Raw genomic sequence first — 15,641 nt, 5'->3', positions numbered from 1 at the left:
AAAAAAAAAAAAAAAAAAGAAAGGCTCTGGTAATACAATGTGTAGACAACATTTTGAAAACACTTAATGCCACCCAATAGTACACTTCAACAAGGGAAACTGTCATACATTAATACATTTTACCACAACTTTTAAAGAGTCAAAACCAAATAGATGTCAGGAATCTGTAGCAATCAAACTGGGATCATGAGCCCAGCCCCATGGGAAACAGGGTGGGCTCACCGCTGGATGCACCCAGATACTGGTCCCAGCAGGCATATGACCCCACCCCCGAAAGGCAAGGGCCCAGGAGGCTGAGAAGAACAGCGCTTGTGAGGCTCTAGCGCCTCAGATGCAGTGCGGCTGTCACTGGCGCGAAGCACACATGCCTGGCTGACCAGGGCCCCTCTAACGGGCAGCCCTGAGGCATAGCCAGGCCATGCCTTCTGCCCACCAGCACTGCCTCCGCTGCCTGGACCGTGTTTCCCCTCCATGAGCACGCCTAAGACGAACCAGTTCCTAGGACCTCCCTACAGCCCCTTCCTCAGAAGGAAACAGGCACCTCTGTGCCCGTCAGTGGACTCCCACCAGGCAGCAGCTCAGAGCCCACGTGCCCGCCTCCACCAGCAGCTCTCTAGGAGGGAGACCCCACACACTCGAGTGCCTCACCTTCTGTCTGAGTCGTGTCACCAGCAGGTTTAGGAGCTGCACTCTGTCCCCGAGCTTCCTGAGCGCCAGTCCAGAGTCCACTTGACCAGCCTGGACAGACACTCCTGCAGAGAAGAGTGACTTTGGTCAGGCTCAGATCTGAAAACCAGGGAAGGCCTTTCTGGGGAGACACACGTCTCTATCAGCTCTTCCTTTCCCAGTACGAGTGGCTGGGCCCAACATGAAGCTGTTCTTCACTGGAATCAACAGACCTGGGTCCACATGAATATCAGAGATGCTGTACAGAAAGCATAATGCTTATGTAAAGAAAGCAAGAATCCTTGTAGGAAGAAGTCTGACTTTACCAGGTCATGTCTGATAGAGACCAATTGCTGCAGTCTGTCTAAATAAAAAGCCACTTGTTTGGAAATCAAAAAAGAAGATGCCAAATAACACAGGGCCAAAGAAAAAAATCACAATGGACATCAAAAGTTATTTTGAATGGAAGGATGACAACAATAGCACTTTCCAAACTTAAGGAATGCATCTAAAGTTGTCCTTCTGAGAATAATTACAGCTTTAGAGAAATATTTCAGAAAAGAAGAAAGGCCGAAAACCAATGAGCAAAACATTCATCTCAAGAAATCAGAGGGCCAGGTGCAGTAGCCCATGCCTGTAATCCCATCACATTGGGAGGCTGAGGCAGGAGGATCCCTCGATCCCAGGAATTCAAGGTTACAGTGAGCTATGACCGTGCCACTGCACTCCAGCCTGGATGACAGAGTGAGACTCTGTCTCTCTCTCTTTCTCACACACACACACACACACACACACACACACACACAGAAAAATTTAAAACAAATGACCAAATTAAAGCCAAACAGGGGAGGGCATGGTGGCTCAGGCTTGTAATCTCAGCACTTTGGGAGGCTGAGATGGGCAGATTGCCTGAGGTCAGGAGTTCAGGATCAACCTTGCCATTATGGCTAAACCCTGTCTCTGCTAAAAAGATACACAAATCAGCCAGGCGTGGTGGTGTGTACCTGTGGTCCCAGCTACTCGGGAGGCTGAGGCACGAGAATCGTTTGAAATCGGGAGGCAGAGCTTGCAGTGAGCTGAGATTGCGCCACTGCACTCCACACTGGGTAACAGACTCTTTCAAAAAAGAAAAGCCAAATAAAGTAGGAGGAAGAAAGAATAAAGTTAATATCAGATATTGAGGAAACAGAAAATAAATGTATTGTAGAGAATCAACAAAACCAACAGTTGATTCTTTGAGAAGGCTAAAATAAATTAAGCAAGGAAAAAATAGAAGCAAATGACCAATATAATGAATGGCAAAAAGGAATCATCACTTTAGATCCCACAGACATTTAAAAACTCATAGGAGGATATTACAAGCAACTTTATATCAAAAGTTTGAAAATTTAGATGAAATGGACAATTTCTTAGTAAAATATAACATCAAAAATGTACAAAAAAGAAAATCCGGATGTTCTATAACTATGAAGAAAACTGAATTCACAATTTTAAACCTTCCCACAAGAAAAACTCCAGGCCCAGCTGGTTTCAAAGTTGAATTCTACCAATTATTTAAGGAAAATTAATGTAAGTCTGATACAAACTTTTTTAGAAAACAGAAAAATAGAAAATGCTTTCCAACATATTTATGAGGCCAGAGTAACTTCGATTCCAAAACCTCACATCAACATTATGAGAAATGAAAATTACTGGCCAGTCTTGTTCATGAACATAGATAATTCTCAATAAAACACTGGCAGACCAAGCTGAGCATGGTGGCTCACACCTGTAATCCCAGCTACACAGGAGACCAAGGCAAGAAGATGGCTTGAGCTCAGGAGTTCAAGAATATCCTGGTCAAAGAGCGAGACGACGTCTCAGGTATTCTAACAAAAAACAAAAGAAATATCAGCAAACAAAATCTGTCAATATATAAAAAGAAGAATCTATCAGAACATGTTAAATCCACCCCGGAACTGCAAGGTTGGTTTCGCAAAACGAAACCCGCAGTCCACCTCATTTCCCTCACTCATTTCAGCTAAAGGTCCAGCCAGAACACAAAAGGCCTCACTAGGGGAAAATTCTGAATGGTGAGTAAAGAAGGCTGAGCGTCTAGGGGCCTCAGATCCCAGGGGTGGCTGGCAGGGAGTCCTTCATCTCCTTCCTGCACGTGCTGAGCTGGTGCTAGGCAGCCACAACCCAGAGCTCAGACCAAAAAAAAAAAATAATAATAAAATAAAAAGCCTAAGAGAAGCTGCTCTTGGGACCAAAGGGGCAGGAAGAGGGCGACATGCAGGTGGAGCCCTTGAGACCACACCTGCCCTCCTGCCAGCCCCCGGCCCCACAGCCTGCTGTAGACAAGTCCAGTGCGGCTTCCAGGAGAGCATGTGCTGAGTGTCACAGGAGGAAGGAGGCCCGCATGAAGGCCCCGGGGACTTGCTGTATAAAAACAGCCAGAATCAACAGAACCAGCATAGCAAAACCTCTGACAAGTGGGCCCAGTGCAGGGACACTGCCCAGGATTTGACTGGCCACTTGGTGACTCACGTGTGGGCAGAGCAAAATAGCATCATCAAGGTTCTGGACAGTAACAGGCATTCAAACCTCAGCCCACCAGAGTGGGCCAGGATACAGTGTGAACACAGAAAGGTTGACTACCTGATAAAACAAAAGACAGAGTTAAAATAGGTTTAATAAGAACCAGAATTTCATAATGTGACACTCAAAATGTTCATGATACATTAAAAAATTACTAGAGGCTGCCTGTAATTCCAGCACTTTGGGAGGCAAGGCAGGAGGATTGCTAGAGCCAAGGAGTGTGAGAATAGCCTTGGCAATACAGTGACAGCCCATCTCTAATTAAAAAAAATTTTTTTAAAAAAAGCTACTCATCATACTGATGACCAAAAAAATCTCAATGTGAATAAAATAGACAACACTAAGATAACACAGATAATGGAATTATGGGATGAAGATTTTAAAGTAGCCATCATAAAAATACTCCAGCAAGTTACTGGGGACAGCGAAGGTGGAAGGACTGCTTGAAGCCAAGAGTTTAAGATCAGCCTGGGCAACATAGTGAGACCCCGTCTCTACAAAAAAATAAGAAAAATTAGCCAGGTATGGATGGTACCTATACTCCCAGCTCTTCAGGAGGATCACTTGAGCCCAGGAGGTCCAGGCTGCCATGAGCCATGATCAGGCCACTGTGCTACAGCCTGGGTGACAGAACAAGACCCTGTCTCTAAAAAAACAAACAAATACACAAACAAAAAATTCTAGCAAGCAATTTGACATACTCTAAATCTACTCTAAAATCATATGGCAAAATGAAAGTTTCAGTAAAGTAACATATAAGAAAACTAAGGCCAGTGTGATGGTGCATGCCTGTAATCCCAACATTTTGGGAGGCTGAGGCAGGAGGATCACTTGAGGCCAGAAGTTTAAGACCAGCCTGGGCAACATAGTGATATTTCATCTCTACAAATATAAAAAGAAATTAGCTGGGCATGGTGGTGCACACCTGTAGTTTAGAGATCCAGCTACTTGGCAAGCTAAGGTGGGAGGATCCCTTGAGCCCAGGGGTCAAGGCTGCAGTGCGCTATGGCCATACCACCGTACTCCAGCCTGCACAACGGAGCAAGGGCCTGTCTCAAAAACAACAACAACAACAAGAAAATGAAAATGGAAATTTTAGAAACAGAAACAAAAATCTCACTTTATGGGCTCAACAGCAAAATGGAAATGACAATAGAAAGAACCGATAAACTTGAAGAACAGAGGAAAAGAAATTAGCTAATTGAACAAGAGCCAAAACAAATTGAAAAAATAAATAAATAAAACAATAAAACACAGCCTCAGGGACCAGCAAGACAATAACAAAAGACCAAACGTTTGTGTCTTCAGAGTCCCAGAAAGAAAGAGTGTGAAGCTAAAAAAAAAATAGTTGAATAATGGATGAAAATTTCTGAAATTTGGTGAAAGACATAAAGCCTCAGATTAACGTTGAGAAGGATAAACCAAAGAAATCTATGCCCAGATACAGCATAATGAAATTTCTAAAAACTAAAGACAAAGACTGTTTTTTTTGAGATGGAGTTTTGCTCTTGTTGCCCAGGTTGGAGTGCAGTGGCATGACCTCAGCTCACTGCAACCTCTGCCTCCTGGGTTCAAGCAATTCTCCTGCCTCAGCCTCCCGAGTAGCTGGGATGCACACCACCACGCCTGGTTAATTTTTGTATTTCTAGTAGAGATGGGCTTTCACCGTGTTGGCCAGGCTGGTCTCGAACTCCTGACCTCAAGTGATCCACCTGCCTCAGCTTCCCAAAGTGCTGAGATTACCGGCATGTGCCACCACGCCCTGCTAATTTTTGTATTTTTAGTAGAGACAGGGTTTCGCCATGTTGGCCAGGCTGGTCTTAAACTCCTGATCTCAGGTGATCCACCTGCCTTGGTCTTCCAAAGTGCTGGGATTACAGGCGTGAGCCATGGCGCCGGTCTGTCAACATAATTTTAAAAATCAAGCGTGAAAGAGTAGTCTATCATATTCACCCTTCCCATTTTCCTGCACTCCTGACGTTCCTAGTTTCCTTTCTTCTGTTGTGTCTAAAGTACTTCCTTTATCAGCCGGGCACGGTGGCTCACGCCTGTAATTCCAGCACTTTGGGAGGCCAAGGCAGGCAGATGACCTGAGGTTGGGAGTGCAAGACCAGCCTGACTAACATGGAGAAACCCTGTCTCTACGAAAAATACAAAAAAAAAAATTAGGCGGGTGTTGTGGTGCATATCTGTAATCCCAGCTATACGGGAGGCTGAGGCAGGATAAATGCTTGAACCTGGGCGATGGAGGTTGCGATGAGCCGAGATTGTGCCATTGCACTCCAGCCTGGGCAACAAGAACAAAACTCCGTCTAAAAAAAAAAAAAAAGGTACCTCTTTTATCACTTCTTTTACATCCAGTCTGTTGGTCGGAAACATTTTCTTTATCTGAGAATGTCTTTATTCATTCTCATTCCTGAAGCATGTTTTTACTGAATGTACAATGATGGTTTGACAGTTTTTTGCTTTCAGTACTTGAAAAAGATTATGCCACTTCCTTGTGATGAAAAATTTGATGCTAGTTGCTGCTGAGCGCCCACCACTGCTCAAGTCATGCCCCTGCAGGCTGCGCACCGCTCTCTCTGAGTGCTTTCAAGAGCTTTTGTCTTTAGGCCAGGTGTGGTGGCGCACACCTATAATCCCAGCACTTTGGGAGGCTGAGGCAAGTGATCACTTGAGGCCGGGAGTTGGATCAGCCTGGTCAACATGGTGAAACCCCGTCTCTACTAAAAATACAAATGCCACCAGCTGGACATGGTGGCACATGCCTGTAATCCCAGCCACTTTGGAGGCTGAGGCATGAGAATTGCTTGAACCCGGGAGGCAGGTTGTAGTGAGCTGAGACTGCACCACTGCACTCCAGCTTGGGCGACAGAGTGAGATTCTGTCTCAAAAAAAAAAAAAAAAAAAAAGAATTTCATTTCAAATATAAAGAGAGAGATAGGTAAAAAGAAAAAGCGATGAAAAAGTTATACCACACAAATGCTAATCAAAAGAAAGATCCACTGGATTAATTAATATCAGACAAGGTAGACCACAGAACAAAGAACGACCCTAGAACAAAGAGGAAGATTACATAACAATATAAGGGTCAATTATCCTAAAAAAAAAAAAAAAGACCTGGCAGGGCACAGTGGCTATGCCTGTAATCCCAGCACTTTGGGAGGCTGAGGCAGGCGGATCACCTGAGGTCAGGAGTTCAAGACCAGCCTTGCCAACATGGTCAAACCCCGTCTCTACTAAAAATACAAAAATTAGCTGGGCATGGTGGCAAGCGCCTGTAATCCCAGCTACTTGGGAAATTGAGGCAGGAGAATTGCCTGAGCCTGGGAAGTGGAGGTTGCAGTGAGCTGAGATTACGCTATTGCACTCCAGCCTCGGTGACAGAGCGAGACTCTGTCTCAAAAAACAAACAAAAAACAAAAAACACCCTAAATGTATACACATCTAACAACAAAGATACAAAATATATGAAACGAACACTGAAAGAATTGTGATTTTAAAAATAAAAATCTGTATTAAAACAGGAATAGAAAGAAACTTCCTTAACCTCCCTTCACCTCCCCACTGCAAAAAACCTTCAGCAAAAATGAATCCTAAAAAAGTGAAATGCTGAATGTTCTTCCTCTGGGATTAGGGAGAAAGCCAGATATTATCAACATCATACTGGAGAGTTTAACTTGGGGCGATAACACAAGAAGAAGTAAACAATATCAGCATTGGAAAAAAAAAATAAAATCTCCCTTATTTTATTATTATTATTGTTTGAGATGGAGTTTCTCACTGTTGCCTGTGCTGGAGTACAACGGCACGATCTCAGCTCACTGCAACCTCTGCCTCCCGGGTTCAAGGGATTCTTCTGCCTCAGCCTCCTGAGTAGCTGAGATTACAGGCATGCATCACCATGCCTAGCTAATTTTTTTTGTATTTAGTAGAGACGGGGTTTCACCATGTTGGTTAGGTTGGTCTCGAACTCCTGACCTCAAGTGACCACCTGCCTCAAGCTCCCAAAGTGCTAGGATTACAGGTGTGAGCCATCAAGCCCAGCCTTTTTTTTTTTTTTTCTTTTTTTTCTTTTTTTTTTAAGACAGAGTCTCACCCTGTCACCCAGGCTGGAGTACAGTGGCACAATCTTGGCTCACTGCAACCTCCCCCTCCCAGGTTCAAGCAATTCTCCTGCCTCAGGCTCCTGACTAGCTGGGATTACAGGCACTTGCCACCATCTCCAGCTAATTTTTGTATTTTTAGTAGAGATGGGGTTTGACCATGTTGGCCAGGCTGGTCTTGAACTCCTGACCTCAGGCGATCTATCCACCTCGGCCTCCCAAAGTGCTGGGATTACAGGCACGCACTCCAGCACCTGGCCAAAACCTCCCTTATTTGAGACAATCTGACAATGCCGGTGGAATGTCCTGTCAGGCCCCTCCCTTTCTTTTCCTGCCTTAGGGCTGCAGGTGGGGCCTGCCTCCCCTATGCTAAGTGGGGTTGTGGCTCCAGCAGGGTGAGGGGCATCTCTGTGGAAGGCAGCCAGGGTGGGCTGTCAAGCTCGCTGGTGTGGGGGCATCTGGGCAGGAGAGGGGCCTCCAAATAGAGGAAGGGGCTGCAGCAGCAATGGGGGATTGGTTACACCAAGAGGACTCTAAGTAACTCTGTTAGTGATCACCGGCGAAAAGGAAGTTAGAATAATGAAAAAGGAAATTAAAATAACGAAAAAGAAAGCTAGAATGTTAGAATGAACCTTTTGATGTTGGACTAACCACAATGGAATAGAGTAGCCTCGGCGTTTGTCTTGAAATTAAGAACTTCCATTCACCAAAGACACCAGTGAAGAATAAAAGGCAAACCATGGGTTGGGAGAAGATAATTGCAACACATATAACTGACAATAGGCTCATATTCAGAATGAAATACCCTAAAAATCTATGACAAAAGGCAGATAATCCAATGAAAAATGAGCAAAAGACTTGACCTGGAGCTTCAAAAGAGAGGCTATCAAAGGCCAATTCTATGGACTGAACTGTGTCCCCTCCAAATTTATAGGTTGAAGATCTAACCCCGAGCATGACTATATTTGGAGACAGGGCCTTTAAGGAGGCAGTTAAGGCCACATGAGGTCCCAAGGGTGGGGCCCTGGACTGGAGTCTTTATAAGAAGAGGAAGAGACACCAGGAGTGAGCACGCAGGGGAGGGGCCACATGAGGACACAGGGAGAGGCCACACTAGGACACAGGGAGAGAGCACCGTCTGCAAGCTATGGAAAGGCCTCAGGAGGAACCCACCCTACCGGCAGCCTGATCTCAAACATGCAGACTCCAGAAGTGAGACAATAAATCCTGGTTTTTTTAGCCACCCAGGATATGATGTTGAGTTATGGCAGCCCTAGCCAATCATACGCCCATGCACACAGAAATGTTCAATCCCAAGAATTTGCAAATTAAACCAAAACAGGATGTGCTACATGTCCCCTAGAGGGAACAGAAGAGCTGCTGACCAGGCAGGAACTGGCATGGATGCGGCACCAGGGGCTTCCTCGCACGCCGCTGACAGAGTGTGAATCGTATGATGCTTTGGAGAAGAGCCTGGCATTAGCAAAGGAAACACAACGCAGGTCTGAAGCAGCCAGGCAGAAGCACAGGTGCCACAGAATTCCAGTCACAGACAGAAGCACAGGTGCCACAGAATTCCATTCACAGACAGAAGCACAGGTGCCACAGAATTCCATTCACAGACAGAAGCACAGGTGCCACAGAATTCCATTCACAGACAGAAGCACAGGTGCCACAGAATTCCATTCATACTGACACAGGGAGTGCCAGCTGCAGGGAGCGCCAGCTGCAGGGAGTAGCTGGCACACATGGGCTCTGCAGGGAGCACTGGGGGCTGCTGGGCCTGAGGATGCTGACCTCCACAATAGCCTCGAGCTGTACGACTGAGTGCGTGGGCTTTCTGCAGGTTTCGGTTTGTAAAGGGACAGCAAGTAGCCCGGTGAGATGCGGACTCTTACCAGGGGTCTCTGTCGAGGTGCAGATGCTGGGCTGAGACTTAGCACGAGGTGAAGACATGGTTAAAGGATCCAACACATCTTCCAGCTGCTCTTCCAGGGTTTTAAACTTATGCTTTAGATTTCGTATTTCTGCTTCAAGGGCCAGAACATAATCTGCCAAAAAAAAAAAGCCCCGTGAATATAACACATACACAGCATCCTTTCCCACCTCCTGGCCGTGAGCACCAGCTCAGGGAGTCAATTCCAGCTCATGCCCACTGGCTTCACTGTCCCTGTCCTCCCCATGCAGCAGCTTCACAGCAGTTTCCACACTGTGTGTGTGTGCCAGACTGAAAGGCCTCCCCTCCCCTCACTCGCCAGGGTGTGGCAGCCAGAGACCAGCACAGCCTCTGTGCTCTCCAGGAAGGGCTCAGCAATCAGGAGCAAACGCTCCACCTGCTGCCAGCCCACGTGCCTCTGTGCGGGGGAGCCGAGTCCCATCTTGAGAACAGACACTCTGCATCCATCCCGGCATCCACCCACCCACGGCCACTCATGGAGTCCCTGGGCGTTGGGTGGCCCTCAGCAGCTCTGCCACGGATGCTGCGCTGGAGGAAGGGCCCAAGGTCCACCGGTGCCTGCTACCAACTGCTCAGGGATGGCGTGGCACCAAGCCAGCCCTGGTCCAAGTCTAAGACTTAGGTTTTTGAGTGTGTCAAGCAGGTACCCTCATTTTTCCTTCCACTTGACAAACTGAAAAGCTTTTTGGTATAAAACTTAAGATTCTTTCTGTTGGAGTAAAAAGCAGTTTTCATACGTTGAATTTATTTTTATTTTTAAATTAATTAATTAATTTATTTATTTTGAGACAGAGTCTAGCTCTGCCACCAGGCTGGAGTGCAGTGGCTCAATCTCGGCTCACTGCAACTTCTGCCTCCCAGGTTCAAGTGATTCTCCTGCCTCAGCCTCCAGAGTAGCTGGGACTACAGGCAGACACTACCACGCCCAGCTAATTTTTGTATTTTTAGTAGAGACATGGTGTCACCATGTTGGCCAGGCTGGTCTCCATCTCCTGACCTCGTGGTCACCTTGGCCTCCCAAAGTACTGGGATTACAGGCATGAGCCACTGCACCGGGCCCATACTTTGAATTTGTTACAGCGGATGTTAACTTATAGGACTCTGAAATGAAACCTCCTTGGAGTCAGCCGAGACCTATGCTCCCATCTGTCCTCCTCCCTTCCTCTCCCCCTTCCCCTTTCTGTCCCTGTCTCCCCTTCTCCACTTCTCCCCCTTACTCACCAGGAGTGGCGGCATCTGCCCCCGCCTTTGGGTCAGGCTGGTTTGCATCTCCCCCCGCCTTTGGGTCAGGCTGGTTTGCCTCTGTGCTCTCCCCCGCTCTCTGGGCGGGAAGAGGAATCTGATGGCTGAGAGTCTCCATTTCTTTCCTCATCTGTGCAATCACGTTTCGCAAGCTCATGTTCTGCTCTCGCAAGCGCTGGATCTCACTGGATGGAAAGTCTTTACTTATTTCTTCTTCATGCTGCCTGAGGAGCACCTGTCAAATACAAGGAAAGATGGCCACAAAAGATGAATGGTTCCCCAGCTGCTCCTGACGGACTGTGCCTCCGCCCTCCCCGCGCCCCTCTCAGGCCAGTCCCCTGCTTCAGCTTGGGCTGTGGCCCCTGCTGCCCTCCCCATCCCAGGCTGTGATGTCCCTTCTTTCTGACCTGACAGAAGGACTAATATGACACTCAAATTCCTGAAGCCTTCCATACTGCTGAGACCCCTGGAGTGTCAAATCCACAGAGGCAGAAAAGTGGAATGGGGTGCTGGGGCTGGGGGCAGGGAGGGGGAGCCAGTGTTTCCTGGGGACAGAGCCTCAGTTTGGGAAGATGAGAACGTCTGGAGACAGGTGTTGTGATTGCTGTAGAACGGTGTGAATGTGCTTTATGCTGCTGAACTGTGGCCAAAAACTAGTTAAAGTGGCCAGTTTTACATTAAGTTTACTTTAGTACAATAAAACATCCACTGAACAGGATGATGAGCAGGTCAGAGAGTGCAGAAGAAAAGGCAGTGAATATAAACACTGGCAGCAGCCGGGCGCGGTGGCTCAAGCCTGTAATCCCAGCACTTTGGGAGGCCGAGGCGGGTGGATCACGAGGTCAAGAGATCGAGACCATCCTGGTCAACATGGTGAAACCCCGTCTCTACTAAAAAATACAAAAAATCAGCTGGGCATGGTGGCGCGTGCCTGTAATCCCAGCTACTCAGGAGGCTGGGGCAGGAGAATTGCCTGAACCCGGGAGGCGGAGGTTGCGGTGAGCCGAGATCGTGCCATTGCACTCCAGCCTGGGTAACAAGAGCGAAACTCCGTCTCAAAAACAAAAACAAAAACAAAAACAAACAAAAAAAACACTGGCAGCAGAAAATACCCAAACAAAAGTTCACAAGGAGAGGGGCCAAAGAAAGAAAAATGAGCAGAGCTCTGGAGACCAGGGACAAGGTGAAGCAGCATCCTGCACAAAGAACCAGGGGCTGAGATGAACGAGAGGGCAAGAGGCGCGTCTACAACAAGGCCACAGGTGCCACACTGTGATGAAAACCAAGCAACACAGCACGACGGTCAATGAACCCTACGCAAGATGAACAGAAAATCATACCGAAGAGCACTGCATACTCAAATTGCTGAAAAATCAGCGACAAAATGGAAACTCTGAAAGCAACCAGAGAAAACAGATGCGTTACACTAGGGTCAAAGGGCAGGCACAGGAAAGACAGAACCCGCAAGGAGCCACCAAGATGGGAGGACCAGGAGGCAGGGCAGCGCCTCCAGCACAGGAGAGACAGGCCCCACCCACTCAGCTCCCACATCGGCAGTGAGGGAAAGGTGGGTGAGGGGCACTTCTGCCTCTGACCAGGAGGGACTCACTGCTATGAGTCTTTCCCTCTGGCTGTGAACAACTACAAAACCAGACACATTAGACAAAACACCTGCTTCCAGACGCCAGCAGAGACCCTGGATACCTGAAAAGGGAAACAAAGCACCAGGCTCTGTCCCAGCTCAAACACGAGTCCAGCCAAGATGCATGCAAAAGGCACAGCTTCCCCTCCTGTGGAGGCCGCTTTGAGGGAGCCAGAGCCTGCCCCCCACCCCACATGCCATGGCTGCAAACCTGAAGCAAGACCTGGACCCCTTCCTGGGACTCTCTGACTCCCTGGCCCACTGGATCCTCCATGCTCACCAGCAAGGCCAGCTGGCCTGGGCTTCCAGGAAGAGCTTCACACGCCATGCTGAGTGGTGGAGATTATGTGAACAGAAGGTGAGCCTCAACTGGAAGTTCAGAAATGGAGACAAAAAACCGCCCACCACAGTGCCGTAGTAACACTTGCCAACATCATCAAGGACCACTGGTAAGAAAATCACTAGATGCATTATGGTGTGGCCACTTGATAAAATATGCAACCATTTAGATTCTGTTTGTGAAGAATTTTGATGTGGGAAAATATTTACAGTAGAAACAAAATGAAAGAAAGAATTCTCAGGCCAGGCACAGTGGCTCATGCCTGTAACCCCAGCACTTTGGCAGGCCGAGACAGGTGGATCATGAGGTCAGAAGTTCGAGATCAGCCTGGTCAACACGATGAAACCCCGTCCCTACTAAAGATACAAAAAATTGGCTGGGTGTGGTGGTGGATGCCTGTAATCCCAGCTACTCCAGAGGTTGAGGCAGGAGAATCGCCTGAACCCAGGGTGGGGGGTGGGTGGAGGCTGCAGTGAGCTGAGTTTGTCCACTGTACTCCAGCCTGGGCAACAGAGCGAGACTCCATCTCAAAAAAAAAATGATTATCCTGGAGAAACAGTCCCAGGCGGGACAGACCCTTGAACACCGTGCTCCACTCAGCCAGTTACAGACTTGGATACCGAGTGCCCACATGCTCACCAGGCCCTGTCCTAGGAAGCGCTGAGGGCACTGCCTGCACAGTCTCACTGGCTGAACCTGTCCACCACAGTGACAAGCACAGGTTCCTGGGGCTCGGCAGTGTGAAAGGAAAATATCACTAAGCTGCTTAGGGCAAACCTGCCTCCCATTCTATTCCAAGTCACCCCTCTGCTCACTGAGATCAATGCATATCTGATTGCTTCCTTTGGAAAGGCTAATCAGAAGTGCAGAAGGCGGCAACTGTTTGTCTCTTACCTACCTGTGACCTGGAAGCCCCTCCCCATTGGAGTCTTCCTGCCTTTGATTCGAGTTGTCCTGTCTTTCCAGACTGGACCAATGTTCACTTAACCTATGTTGATGTCTCCCGTCTCCCTAAAATGTACAAAACCAAACTCTGTCCCGACCACCTTGGGCACAGCTCTGGACCTCCTGAGCTGTGTTATGGGCGTGCACCCTCGACCTGGCAAAATAAACTTTCTAAATGAACTGAGACCTGTCTCAGATTTTCTGGGTTCACATTTTGGCAGCCACGAAGGGATTCTGAGTGGAGATGCCCCTGACCTTTGACAAAACTGCTATCGGTGCTTTGTACTGGAATGAGCTAACTTTATTGCTCAAACCAACAGGACAATTTGCTGAGGTCTGGCAGTGCCCCCTGCAGAGAATCCCTGATCTCCCAAAATTTGATTGAGAACTAAAGTTTATGTTGCTATAGACTGCCCTTTTTTTTTTTTTTTTTTTTTTTTTTTTTTTTTTTTTTTTTTTTTTTTTTTTTTTTTTTCCAACAGGGAAGGCAAGTTTTTCCTGCTTCTGTGACAGTGGAAGACAGTAACTCCTCTATGGAGTCTGTACTCTCTCGCAGCAGGGATGAGGTTTCTATCCTGCCTCTGGGATGGCAGAGAGCCTGAGACCCACCCCTAGGCAAGCAACTGAATTGGCATTTGTCTTGGCCAAAGTTAAGAGTAACAACCAGCTGGTCTCAGTTTCTCCTCACCCCTAGTGCGCTCAGTGGCCGTGTATGTTGCGCCGTCATTTGTTTTGCTTAACTGTTTTCGTTGTTACTGTTTGTTGCTGTTGTTGTTTTGGTCATTTTCCCATTGGGTTTGATCAACTCTGACTTCATCAAATCCAAAGGACAGTTCCAAATTATGGGGAACAAGGCCTCTGAAGTGGCTAAATTCACACCCACACACACACACAGACACACGCAGGCACACCTACACACACATGCATGGTATGGTGGGAGAGAAACATGGCCATCAAAAGGAAAAAAAAGAGGAGGGCTGGGCACGGTGGCTCACGCCTGTACTCCCAGCACTTTGGGAGGCTGAGGCGGGAGATCATGAGGTCAAGAGATTGAGACCATCTTGGCCAACATGGTGAAATCCCACCTCTACTAAAAATACAAAAATTAGCCGTGCGTGGTGGCAGGCACCTATGTAATCCTAGCTACTCGGGAGGCAGAGGCAGGAAAATTGCTTGAACCCGGGAGGCAGAGGTTGTGGTGAGCCAAGATTGCGCCACTGCACTCCAGCCTGGCGACAGCGCGAGACTCCGTCTGGGGTAGGGGGGAGGAGGGCGAGAAGAAAGAAAAAAATTAAAAATTAAAAAAAAAAACAAGAGGAAAGGTTTTCTATTTTGACTACTAAGGGTCTTAACTTACAAAACAAGGCCACCTATTTGCTACCCAGGCCAAACTGAAAGAGCAATGGCTGAAATAGCAGCAATGTGTCCTAGCTAAATATGGTAATGAGGCTTAAAAGATATTTTAAAGGAGCTCAATGGTCAAAAGTCAGCTTAATTAAAAGCTACATCCAAGATGTGTGTGTATATGTGTGCATACATGTCTGTTTGTATTTGAAAGGCCTCCATGTTTTTGTTTTTCTCCTAGGACCTTATCTTTTTTTTTGAGCAAAAGCTTTTTTCTTCTCAGTTGACTGAATTCTGTTCTTTTCATTTACTTCTGCTGTCTCTCCTTTCTGTCGCACCCTCTGTTGCATAAAGGGCCTAAAATAGTTTATAATAGCCTGAGGTTCCTTAAAGAAAATCAAGAAGGTGCCAGACTCCCCTTGGGGGAGAAACCTGTTTTTCCTTATTGAACCCCAAAAATGTAAACAGACAAGTTCATCTCAGCTCTTAAACAGCTTACTTTTGTATTTGTGTTCCTTTTTTTTAAGACAGTGTCTTGCTCTGTTGCCAGGCTGGAGTGTAGTAGTGAGATCTCAGCTGACTGCAACCTCCACCTCCCAGGTTCAAGCAATTGATTCTCCTGCCTCAGCCTCCCATGTAACTGGGACTAAAGGTGCATGCTGCCACGCCCAGCTAATTTTTCTATTTTTAGTAGAGACAGGGTTTCACCATGTTGGCCAGGGTGGTCTTGATCTCTTGACCTCATGATCCACTCACCTCGGCCTCCCAAAGTGTTGGGATTACAGGTGTGAGCCACCGCACCCAGCCCTTTTTTTTTTT

General features: G+C 47.3%; 1 protein-coding gene across 3 annotated transcripts in view; it reads right to left on the bottom strand.

Annotated features, from left to right (window-relative positions):
- CCDC57 (coiled-coil domain containing 57) overlaps positions 1-15,641 on the bottom strand; it is a 98,908-nt gene that overhangs the window by 43,052 nt on the left and 40,215 nt on the right. For 2 of the 3 annotated variants that reach the window (XM_017524753.2, XM_037737153.1), the window contains exons 10-12: positions 10,531-10,786; positions 9,251-9,403; positions 649-752 (exon numbers count right to left, since the gene is read on the bottom strand). In XM_017524753.2, the coding sequence (XP_017380242.2) occupies positions 649-752; positions 9,251-9,403; positions 10,531-10,786 (513 nt within the window). The remainder of the gene's footprint in view (positions 1-648; positions 753-9,250; positions 9,404-10,530; positions 10,787-15,641) is intronic. The other variant, XM_037737152.1, reaches the window with a different exon arrangement.

This window comes from Cebus imitator, unplaced genomic scaffold (assembly GCF_001604975.1).
Source record: "Cebus imitator isolate Cc_AM_T3 unplaced genomic scaffold, Cebus_imitator-1.0 Scaffold36, whole genome shotgun sequence".
NCBI classification, from domain to species: Eukaryota; Metazoa; Chordata; class Mammalia; order Primates; family Cebidae; genus Cebus; species Cebus imitator.
Note: the sequence above shows the minus strand (reverse complement) of the source record. Positions and strands in the feature narration are given on the sequence as shown.